The sequence below is a fragment of the Mobula hypostoma genome, chromosome 19, assembly GCF_963921235.1.
Source record: "Mobula hypostoma chromosome 19, sMobHyp1.1, whole genome shotgun sequence".
Taxonomy (NCBI): domain Eukaryota; kingdom Metazoa; phylum Chordata; class Chondrichthyes; order Myliobatiformes; family Myliobatidae; genus Mobula; species Mobula hypostoma.
The window spans coordinates 13,206,893-13,219,516 of NC_086115.1; the positions used below are offsets into that span (position 1 = coordinate 13,206,893).

General features: G+C 48.4%; 1 protein-coding gene across 1 annotated transcript in view; it reads left to right on the plus strand.

The window, feature by feature from the left end:
• The window catches only part of ankrd2 (ankyrin repeat domain 2 (stretch responsive muscle)), a 48,529-nt gene that overhangs the window by 18,418 nt on the left and 17,487 nt on the right, over positions 1-12,624 (plus strand). Inside the window, exons 4-7 of the mRNA XM_063071383.1 lie at positions 1,545-1,652; positions 3,879-3,977; positions 8,231-8,329; positions 10,611-10,709. Coding sequence (XP_062927453.1) covers positions 1,545-1,652; positions 3,879-3,977; positions 8,231-8,329; positions 10,611-10,709 — 405 coding nt within the window. The remainder of the gene's footprint in view (positions 1-1,544; positions 1,653-3,878; positions 3,978-8,230; positions 8,330-10,610; positions 10,710-12,624) is intronic.

Here is a 12,624-nt window from a genome sequence, read left to right on the forward strand (position 1 = left end):
AGTTTCAGCCTAGAAGCTCATGACAAAATAGGCCAAAATCAACATGGCTTCCTTAAGGGGAAATCTTGCCTGGCTAATCTATTGGAATTCTTTGTGAAAATAATAAGCAAAACAGACCAAAAGGCCTTTGACAGGGTGCCGCACATGAGGCTGCTTAACAAGATAAGAGCCATGGTATTACATGAAAGATACTAGCATAGATACAGCATTGGCTGATTGGCAGGAGGCAAAGAGTGAGAATAAAGGGAATCTTTTCTGATTGCTTGCCAGTGACTTAGTGGTGCTCTGCAGGGCTCGGTGTTGGGGCCACTTCTTTTTATGTTGTATGTCAATGATTTGACTGACAAAATTGATGGCTTTGAGGCCAAGTTTGTGGGCAGTGTGAAGACAGGTGGAGCGGCAGGTAGTGTTAAGGAGGCAGGAAAGCTGCAGAAGGACTTGGACATATTGGGAGAATGGCAAAGAAGTGGCAGATGCAATACAGTGTTGGGGAGTGTACGCTCGTGCACTTTGGTAGAATTAGCACAAACATAGGCTATTTCATAAAGGAAAATAGCATTCAAAAATCTGATGCACAAAGGGACTGGAAAGTCCTTGTGCAGGATTCCCTGAAGATTAACTTGCAGAATGAGTTGGTGGTGTGGAAGGCAAATGTGACCGACATAATGCTAATCTAAGAATGGAAGGCTTATTGCATGAGGAGCAATTGATATCTCTGGGCCTTTGCTCTGAAATTGAGAAGAATGAGGGAGATCTCATTGAAACCTAATGAATGTTGAAAAGCCTTGATAGAGTGGATGTGAGAGAATGTTTCCTATGATGGGGGAGTCTAGAATCATAGGGCACAGGCTCAGAATAGAGGGACATTGAATTAGAATGGCAATGAGGAGAAATTTCTTTAGCCAGAGGATGGTGAATACATGGAATTCATTGCCACACCCAACAACTTGGCCTTCACAGCCATCTGTAACAATGAGTTTCACAAATTCCACATTCCTCCTCTATAGAAATTGGTGAGTCTAGATGTGAAGGGAAGGCAGGTGGGGAAGAGGAAGGGGGAAGGTAGATTATCCCCCTCACCTGGCTTGAACTAACACCTGCCAGCTTGAGCTCCTCCACGTCCCTTTTCACTTTGGCTTCTGTTCCCTTCCTTCCGAGTGCTGATGAAGGATCTCAGCCTGAAACGTTGGATGTCCATTACCCTCCATAAATGCTGCTGTGTATTTAATATTTGAGTAATATTGCAAATACATTCTTTGATTAAGTATTCTTTATTGTTTACATAATTCATTATGGGTTGCATGTAAAAGTACGCAAATAGCATACATCATAATGCCACCACATCATATGTGTGCACCTAACCAAACAGAAACTAAGCATACACAAGCATCCCCGGGCACCCATGTTTTTCGTTTGATTAGTTTCTGGAGTTACAAAACATAACAGATGCTGCCCTACCTGCTGAGTTCCTCCAGCATTTTGTGTGCGCTGCCCTGGATTTCCAGCATCTGCAGAACCTCTTGTGTCTCCATCTGTACCCACAGACAGGCCTGGTGGAAGTGTCCGTGTTCTTGACAGCTGCGGTTCGGGGAAAGATCAAAGTCATCGAGAGGTATCTGGCCGACGGAGGAGATGCTGACGCCTGTGATGAGGTGAGTGGGCAGACCCTTCTCCCTCCTCACAGGCCCGTCCCGTTCCTAGACCCAGCAAGATCACACGGTGTGAGACGATGATATGTTTCGTTCTCGCCTGGTGTATTATCGTGGGTGTCTCGTTAGTGGTGTGGAGCGGTGGAGCCTGACCCATGAACCACATCCAGAGTCACGCGGGACTCTTGTCCCACTCTGCTGAGTACGCTGGTGTGCTGGTTGACTTAGAAGGCTGCCCCTCCTCACAGTCAGTATGGCTTTCATCTTCTCTACTGAACCTTCTCTGCCCTGAGGAGGTACCCAGCACCGGTGGCCTGCAGAACTGGGGGGGGGGGGGGCGTGGGGGAGGATATGTACTGCTTCACTCCCAGACCAGAGAACATAAAACAGCATATCCCCAGGTACAAGACCTTTGGCACATCACGCCTGTACCGAACACATTGTCACATTAAACCAATCGCTTCTGCCTCAATTCCCCATATGTTCACATGTCTGTCAAACAGACTCTTAAATACCTCTAACATACCTGCCTCCATCACCTCCCCTCGCAGCCCCTTCCAGGAATTCACCACTCTGTGTGTAGTAAAAAACTGCCCCATACGACAGCTTCCCCCACTCCCCTCAAACGCAAGTCCTCTAGTGGTTGACATTTGTGCTTAGTATCCATGGATTTCATTGCCACAGACAACCATGGAGGCCAAATTATTGAGTATGTTTACAGTAAAGTGCAGGTTGATAGGTTCTTGATTAGTAATGGTGTCAAAGGTACAGGGAGCAGGCAGGAGAATGAGGTTGAGATAGAAAGTAAATCAACTGTGAATGAAAGAGCAAAGGCAGTGGGCTGAATGGCCTAATTCAGCTCTGATGTCTAAAGGTCTAATGAATGTTTCTACATGGGAAAAAGATTCTGTCTTTCTACCCTATCTGCAGCTCTCAGATCGTCATAAACCTCTATCTACAGTTCTCACACAGTCAGAAACCTCCATCTACAGTTCTCAATCATAAACCTCTAGCTATAGTTCTCAGACAGTCATAAACCTCCATCTACAGTTCTCAGACAGTCATAAACCTCCATCTACAGTTCTCAGTCATAAACCTCTAGCTACAGTTCTCAGACAGTCATAAACCTCCATCTACAGTTCTCAGACAGTCATAAACCTATAGCTACAGTTCTCAGACAGTCATAAACCTCCATCTACAGTTCTCAGACAGTCATAAACCTCCATCTACAGTTCTCAGTCATAAACCTATAGCTACAGTTCTCAGACAGTCATAAATCTATAGCTACAGTTCTCACACAGTCATAAACCTCTATCTACAGTTTTCAGACAGTCATAAACCTCCAGCTACAGTTCTCAGACAGTCATAAACCTCCATCTACAGTTCTCAGACAGTCATAAACCTCTAGCTACAGTTCTCAGACAGTCATCACACTCCAGAGAAAACAATGCAAGTTTGTACAACCTCTCCTCTCAGTTCATAAACTCTAATCCAGGCAACTCTGCTGATCAGGAGAGGCTCCATCCCAGCACAGCCTGAATATCCTCTCCCTTAGGAGCAGGTGCCATCAACAACCCCCAGCTGAGGGAGAGGGGAGGGAGGGAGGAAGTGGGGGAGGTGGAGAGAGAGAGAGAGAGAGAGAGAGAGAGAGAGAGAGAGAGAGAGAGAGAAAGAATGAGAATGTATGTATGTATGTATGTATGTATGTGTGCAGGGCAAGGTAGAGGGAGAGTGTGTGAGAGAGGAAGATAGTGAGTGAAGAGGAGGGAGGGAGTTTTTGACCATTGATTTTAAACACAGGTTCAACATCTACCATAATTGGAATTATTAAATAAACCTGGACGTAAAGCCAAAGAGAAACTCTGTAATCAATAAACAACTGGATGTTTCGAAACCTCTCCCTGACTGATCATTCTGCAGTCCTTACCCAGTCTTGTCGACAGGTGACTGCAGACCTTCCAGTGAGAAAGGACAATCAATCTAGCACTGCCAGTGGCCTCCACATCCCAGAGGAGGGGAAGCAAAAAGCTATGTACCCGCACAAAGAATTATCATTGAGTCACGTGTCAGGGTGGGGATAGTCTTCTGTCAGTGTTGGTTCACGACCTGCGATTACTTGGTAGGAAGTATTTCCCGTTGCACACATTGATGTGTTGTATACAAGTTGCCCCAATGCTGTATGGCACATTTAACTATCTGTGCTTTCTTATTGTGTAATTTTCCCTTCAGTTCAAACGGACTGCTCTGCACAGAGCCTCACTAGAAGGTCACACTGATATAGTCATCAAACTTCTGGAAGGGGGAGCAACGGTTGACTTCAGCGACAGGGTGAGTATCCTTCCCATGACTCCCTCTACACTGTCCCATCACACACTCCCAGGACAGGGACAGCACGGGTTAGATACAGAGTGAATCTCCCTCTAGACTGTCCCATCACACACTCCCAGGACAGGGACAGCACGGGTTAGATACAGAGTGAAGCTCCCTCTACACTGTCCCATCACACACTCCCAGGACAGGGACAGCACGGGTTAGATACAGAGTGAAGCTCCCTCTACACTGTCCCATCACACACTCCCAGGACAGGGACAGCACGGGTTAGATACAGAGTGAATCTCCCTCTACACTGTCCCATCACACACTCCCAGGACAGGGACAGCACGGGTTAGATACAGAGTGAATCTCCCTCTACACTGTCCCATCACACACTCCCAGGACAGGGACAGCACGGGTTAGATACAGAGTGAATCTCCCTCTACACTGTCCCATCACACACTCCCAGGACAGGGACAGCACGGGTTAGATACAGAGTGAAGCTCCCTCTACACTGTCCCATCACACACTCCCAGGACAGGGACAGCACGGGTTAGATACAGAGTGAATCTCCCTCTACACTGTCCCATCACACACTCCCAGGACAGGGACAGCACGGGTTAGATACAGAGTGAAGCTCCCTCTACACTATCCCATCACACACTCCCAGGACAGGGACAGCACGGGTTAGATACAGAGTGAATCTCCCTCTACACTGTCCCATCACACACTCCCAGGACAGGGACAGCACGGGTTAGATACAGAGTGAAGCTCCCTCTACACTGTCCCATCACACACTCCCGGGGCAGGGACAGCACGGGTTAGATACAGAGTTAAGCTCCCTCTACACTGTCCCATCACACACTCCCAGGACAGGGACAGCACGGGTTAGATACAGAGTGAAGCTCCCTCTACACTGTCCCATCACACACTCCCAGGACAGGGACAGCACGGGTTAGATACAGAGTGAATCTCCCTCTACACTGTCCCATCACACACTCCCAGGACAGGGACAGCACGGGTTAGATACAGAGTGAAGCTCCCTCTACACTGTCCCATCACACACTCCCAGGACAGGGACAGCGCGGGATAGATACAGAGTGAATCTCCCGCTACACTGTCCCATCACACACTCCCAGGACAGGGACAGCACGGGTTAGATACAGAGTGAAGCTCCCTCTACACTGTCCCATCACACACTCCCAGGACAGGGACAGCACGGGTTAGATACAGAGTGAATCTCCCTCTACACTGTCCCATCACACACTCCCAGGGCAGGGACAGCACGGGTTAGATACAGAGTGAATCTCCCTCTACACTGTCCCATCACACACTCCCAGGGCAGGGACAGCGCGGGTTAGATACAGAGTGAATCTCCCTCTACACTGTCCCATCACACACTCCCGGGGCAGGGACAGCACGGGTTAGATACAGAGTTAAGCTCCCTCTACACTGTCCCATCACACACTCCCAGGACAGGGGCAGCACGGGTTAGATACAGAGTGAAGCTCCCTCTACACTGTCCCATCACACACTCCCAGGACAGGGACAGCACGGGTTAGATACAGAGTGAATCTCCCTCTACACTGTCCCATCACACACTCCCAGGACAGGGACAGCACGGGTTAGATACAGAGTGAATCTCCCTCTACACTGTCCCATCACACACTCCCAGGACAGGGACAGCGCGGGTTAGATACAGAGTGAAGCTCCCTCTACACTGTCCCATCACACACTCCCAGGACAGGGACAGCGCGGGATAGATACAGAGTGAATCTCCCGCTACACTGTCCCATCACACACTCCCAGGACAGGGACAGCACGGGTTAGATACAGAGTGAAGCTCCCTCTACACTGTCCCATCACACACTCCCAGGACAGGGACAGCACGGGTTAGATACAGAGTGAATCTCCCTCTACACTGTCCCATTACACACTCCCAGGACAGGGACAGCACGGGTTAGATACAGAGTGAATCTCCCTCTACACTGTCCCATCACACACTCCCAGGACAGGGACAGCACGGGTTAGATACAGAGTGAATCTCCCTCTACACTGTCCCATCACACACTCCCAGGACAGGGACAGCACGGGTTAGATACAGAGTGAATCTCCCTCTACACTGTCCCATCACACACTCCCAGGACAGGGACAGCACGGGTTAGATACAGAGTGAATCTCCCTCTACACTGTCCCATCACACACTCCCAGGACAGGGACAGCACGGGTTAGATACAGAGTGAAGCTCCCTCTACACTGTCCCATCACACACTCCCAGGGCAGGGACAGCACGGGTTAGATACAGAGTGAAGCTCCCTCTACACTGTCCCATCACACACTCCCAGGACAGGGACAGCACGGGTTAGATACAGAGTGAAGCTCCCTCTACACTGTCCCATCACACACTCCCAGGACAGGGACAGCGCGGGTTAGATACAGAGTGAAGCTCCCTCTACACTGTCCCATCACACACTCCCAGGACAGGGACAGCGCGGGTTAGATACAGAGTGAAGCTCCCTCTACACTGTCCCATCACACACTCCCAGGACAGGGACAGCGCGGGTTAGATACAGAGTGAATCTCCCTCTACACTGTCCCATCACACACTCCCAGGACAGGGACAGCGCGGGATAGATACAGAGTGAATCTCCCGCTACACTGTCCCATCACACACTCCCAGGACAGGGGCAGCACGGGTTAGATACAGAGTGAATCTCCCTCTACACTGTCCCATCACACACTCCCAGGACAGGGACAGCACGGGTTAGATACAGAGTGAATCTCCCTCTACACTGTCCCATCACACACTCCCAGGACAGGGACAGCACGGGTTAGATACAGAGTGAATCTCCCTCTACACTGTCCCATCACACACTCCCAGGACAGGGACAGCACGGGTTAGATACAGAGTGAATCTCCCTCTACACTGTCCCATCACACACTCCCAGGACAGGGACAGCACGGGTTAGATACAGAGTGAATCTCCCTCTACACTGTCCCATCACACACTCCCAGGACAGGGACAGCACGGGTTAGATACAGAGTGAATCTCCCTCTACACTGTCCCATCACACACTCCCAGGACAGGGACAGCACGGGTTAGATACAGAGTGAATCTCCCTCTACACTGTCCCATCACACACTCCCAGGACAGGGACAGCACGGGTTAGATACAGAGTGAAGCTCCCTCTACACTGTCCCATCACACACTCCCAGGACAGGGACAGCACGGGTTAGATACAGAGTGAAGCTCCCTCTACACTGTCCCATCACACACTCCCAGGACAGGGACAGCACGGGTTAGATACAGAGTGAAGCTCCCTCTACACTGTCCCATCACACACTCCCAGGACAGGGACAGCACGGGTTAGATACAGAGTGAAGCTCCCTCTACACTGTCCCATCACACACTCCCAGGACAGGGACAGCACGGGTTAGATACAGAGTGAAGCTCCCTCTACACTGTCCCATCACACACTCCCAGGACAGGGACAGCACGGGTTAGATACAGAGTGAAGCTCCCTCTGTCCTGAGGAGGATCCCGATCCCACTCCAGCGCCCAACAATTTCTTTGGTGGGTAATCTCATTGGTGGACACTAGATCAGCGATACCACAAATCCTGTCGTGGGCAGCCTCCTGTCTATTGTCTGCTGTGTCCTGACGAAGGGTCTCGGCCTGAAACGTCGACTGCACCTCTTCCTAGAGATGCTGCCTGGCCTGCTGCGTTCACCAGCAACTTTTATGTGTGTTGCTTGAATTTCCAGCATCTGCAGAATTCCTGTTGTTTGCGTTTATTGTCTGCTGTTAATGGTTCAGAAGTGATCCAGTCCCCACCCCTCACATCCCTCCCCCCTACACACACAAAGCACACTCACTGACAAAAACAGACATTCACAGACACACACACACATATATGCACACACACATGTGCACTCAGACTCCTGCAGAAACACACACACACACACACCCCAATGTAATAAAAACCGAAAATGCTCGAAATATTCAGCAGGTCAGGCAGCATCTGTGGTGAGAGAAACAGAGTTATCTTTTCAGTTCTGTGACCATAAGTTCTAACGAAGGGTCTCAGAACAGAAACGATAACTCTGTACCTCTCTCCTCAGCAGCTGCCTGTCCTGCTGAGTGTTTCCAGGCGGTTTCTGTTTTTATTTCAGATTTCCAGCAATGCTGAACGAACCATTTCCCACCCAGGGGCTAGCCCAGCAAGCGGTGCCAGAGCAGTCTCGTGATCTCCCACCTCTCCTTGCAGCTCGACTGCACGGCTATTCACTGGGCCTGTCGAGGAGGGAGACTGGAGGTGCTGAAGATTCTGCGGGAGAAAGGGGCCTCAGTGAATGTCCATGACAAGGTGAGTCTGTGTGATCTTGATAGCCCTTGGCGGTAGAGGACTTCAGGTTCAAGGTTAGGGTTAGAGTTAGTGGTGTCATCGATATCCAGGAGAGAGTTCATCTGGATGGAAAGGCAGTGAGGGGAAGGGGGTGGGGCAAGAGCTGGCAGATGATGGATGGATCCAAATGAGGAAAGGAGATGGACAAATTGAGGAGGGGAGAGTGGGAATAGTAACAGAGGCCGTGAGGTGGTGGGTGGATCCATGTGAGGGGGGATTATGGGCAGATGGAGGAGGGGAGAGTGGGAACAGTGACAGAGGCTGGGAAGTGATGGATGGATCCAGGTGAGGAGGGATGATGGGTAGATGGAGGAGTGGAGAGTGGGAATAGTGACAGAGGCTGGGAGGTGATGGGTGGATCCATGTGAGGGGGGGTATGGGCAGATGGAGGAGGGGAGAGTGGGAACAGTGACAGAGGCTGGGAGGTGATGGGTGGATCCAGGTGAGGAGGGATGATGGGTAGATGGAGGAGGGAGGAGTGGGAACAGCGACAGAGGCTGGGAGGTGATGGGTGGATCCAGGTGAGGAGGGATTATGGGCAGATGGAGGAGGGGAGAGTGGGAACAGTGACAGAGGCTGGGTGGTGACAGGTGGAGGTGACAACGGGCTGCACCACCAGGTTCAGGAAGAGTTATTACCTGTCAACCACCGGGCTCTTGAAACAGAGGGGATAACTTCCCTCAACTTTACTTACCCCACCACTAAACTGTTCCCACAACCTATGGACTCTTCGTCTCATGTCCTCGATATTTATTGCTTTTTTTAATTATTATTACTTTTTTCTTTTATATTTGCAAAGTTTGTTGTATTTTGCACAATGGTTGTTTATCTGTCCTATTGTGTCTGGCCTTTTATTGTTTTTATTCTGTTCCTTGGATTTAAAAGAGGTAAATGAATATCAGAGTTGTATATAGTGACATATATGAACTTTTATAAATTTTCTTTTAATTTTGAACGTTGAACAAAACCCATCACATCTAGTTATAGTCTGAGGGAGAAAAGACAGCATACATTCACCCTATTAATATCACTCATAATTTTGTCATAGATCATACAACTCAGAAACAGACCATTCAGCCCACCCGATGCATGCCGACCAAGACACCCAGTTGCTTGCGATTGGCCCATATCCCTCTAAACCTTTTCAGTCCACGCAGTTATATTCCAAAGAAAAGAGGAACAATGGCAGTGGATATGGGGAAGGTGGAGGAAGGTGGGGAGAAATGGACCTGTGGATCACTCTTCTCAAAAAATTAGCACTGGTACAATGGTTTGAATGGGCTCTGGCCATATAGTTGCAGTAAGGAAACTAAGTTCAAATTCATTTATTATTAAGGTATATATATTTTACCATGTACAGCCTTGAGATTCATTTTCTTGCAGGTACTTTGAATTCTGAAAGAAAGGAAATAAAATCAAATTCATGTAAAACTATACAGTCCTTATCTGCAGGTTCCGCATGCGCGGGTTCAACCAACCGTGGATCGGGAAAACCCGGAAGTTCTCTCTCCAGCACTCGTTTGAGCATTTTTTCTTGTCATTCTTCCCTGAACAATACGGTATAACAACTATTTACAGAGCATTTACATTGCATTAGGTATTATAAGTAATCTAGAGATGATTTAAAGTATACAGGAGGATGTGCGTAGGTTATATGCAAATACTACGCCATTTTATATAATGCACTTGAGCATCCGCGTTTTTTGGTATCCGCGGGGGTCCCGGAACCAATCCCCCACGGATAAGGAGGGCCGACTGTACTGACAAACAACCAATGTGCAGAAGAAGACAAACTGCAAATAAAAAATAATTCTGAGAACATGAATTGTAAATGGGTCTGTAGGTCGTGGAATCAGTTCAGATAGAGGTGAGTGAAGTTTTCCACGTTGGTTCAGGAGTCTGATGATTGTCGAGTCACAAGTGTTCCTGAAACTTGTGGTGTGGGACCTAAGCTCCCGTACCTCCTTGCTGATGGTAGCAGTGAGAAGAGAGCATGGCCTGGGTGATGGGGGTCCTTGATCATGGATGCTGCTTTCTTGTGACAGTGCTCCTTGTACAGGTGCTTATTAGCGGTGACAGCTTTGCCTGTGATGGACTGGGCTGTATCCACCGATTCTGCAGCCTTTTCAGTTCCTGGGCACGGGTGTTCCCATACCAGGGAATGATGAGGATGAAATTTGTGGGACGTTTAACTGTGCTTTAATTGTGTCTTTGACTAAACTATGATTTCCTCGGATTACAGCTTCTCAGCACCCCGCTACACGTCGCCACGCGGACTGGCCACGTTGAGTGCGTGGAATACCTCATGGCCTGTGGCATCGACATCAATGCCAAGGACCGGGTAATGTGAGCCTTCTCTTTATTGGCCGCCTTGTGCTTCAGAATCCACCCTCAGACTCTCTGAGTGAGGACTTCATAGAAACATAGAAAATAGGTGCAGGAGTAGGCCATTCGGCCCTTCGAGCCTGCACCGCCATTCAGTACGATCATGGCTGATCATCCAACTCAGAACCCTGCACCTGCCTTCCCTCCATACCCCCTGATCCCCGTAGCCACAAGGGCCTTATCTAACTCCCTCTTAAATATAGCCAATGAACTGGCCTCAACTGCTTCCTGTGGCAGAGAATTCCACAGATTCACCACTCTCTGTATGAAGAAGTTTTTCCTCATCTCAGTCCTAAAAGGCTTTCCCTTTATCCTTAAACTGTGACCCCTCGTTCTGGACTTCCCCAACATCAGGAACAATCTTCCTGCATCTAGCCTGTCCAATCCCTTTAGGATTTTATACGTTTCAATAAGATCTCCCCTCAATCTTTTAAATTCCAGTGAGTATAAGCCTAGTCGATCCAGTCTTTCATCATATGAAAGTCCTGCCATCCCAGTACTCCCTCTATGGCAAGAATGTCTTTCCTCAGATTAGGGGACCAAAACTGCACACAATACTTCAGGTGTGGTCTCACCAAGGCCTTGTACAACTGCAGTAGTACCTCCCTGCTCCTGTACTTGAATCCTCTCGCTATAAATGCCAGCATACCATTCGCCTTTTTCACCGCCTGCTGTACCTGCATGCCCACTTTCAATGACTGGTGTATAATGACACCCAGATCTCATTGCACCTCCCCTTTTCCTAATCGGCCACCATTCAGATAATAATTTGTTTTCCTGTTTTTGCCACCATTGTGGATAACCTCACATTTATCCACATTAAATTGCATCTGCCATGAATTTGCCCACTCACCTAACCTATCCAAGTCACCCTGCATACTCCTAGCATCATCCTCACAGCTAACACTGCCGCCCAGCTTCGTGTCATCCGCAAACTTGGAGATGCTGCATTTAATTCCCTCGTCTAAGTCATTAATATATATTGTAAACAACTGGGGTCCCAGCACTGAGCCTTGTGGTACCCCACTCGTCACTGCCTGCCATTCTGAAAAGGTCCCGTTTATTCCCACTCTTTGCTTCCGGTCTGCCAACCAATTCTCTACCCACATCAATACCATATCCCCAATACCGTGTGCTTTAAGTTTGCACACTAATCTCCTGTGTGGGACCTTGTCAAAAGCCTTTTGAAAATCCAAATATACCAAATCCACTGGTTCTCCCCTATCCACTCTACTAGTTACATCCTCAAAAAATTCTATGAGATTCATCAGACATGATTTTCCTTTCACAAATCCATGCTGACTTTGTCCGATGATTTCACCACTTTGCAAATGTGCTGTTATCACATCTTTGAAAACTGACTCTAGCATTTTCCCCACCACTGATGTCAGGCTAATAGGTCTATAATTCCCCGATTTCTCTCTCCCTCCTTTTTTTAAAAAGTGGGGTTACATTAGCCACCCTCCAATCCTCAGGAATTAGTCCAGAATCTAAGGAGTTTTGAAAAATTATCACTAATGCATCCACTATTTCTTGGGCTACTTCCTTAAGCACTCTGGGATGCAGACCATCTGGCCCTGGGGATTTATCTGTCTTTAATCCCTTCAATTTACCTAACACCACTTCCCTACTAACATGTATTTCCCGCAGTTCCTCCATCTCACTAGACCCTCGGTCCCCTACTATTTCTGGAAGATTATTTATGTACTCCTTAGTGAAGACAGAACCAAAGTAGTTATTCAATTGGTCTGCCATGTCCTTGTTCCCCATGATCAATTCACCTGTTTCTGACTGTAAGGGACCTACATTTGTCTTAACCAATCTTTTTCTTTTCACGTATCTATAAAAGCTTTTACAGTCCGTTTTTATGT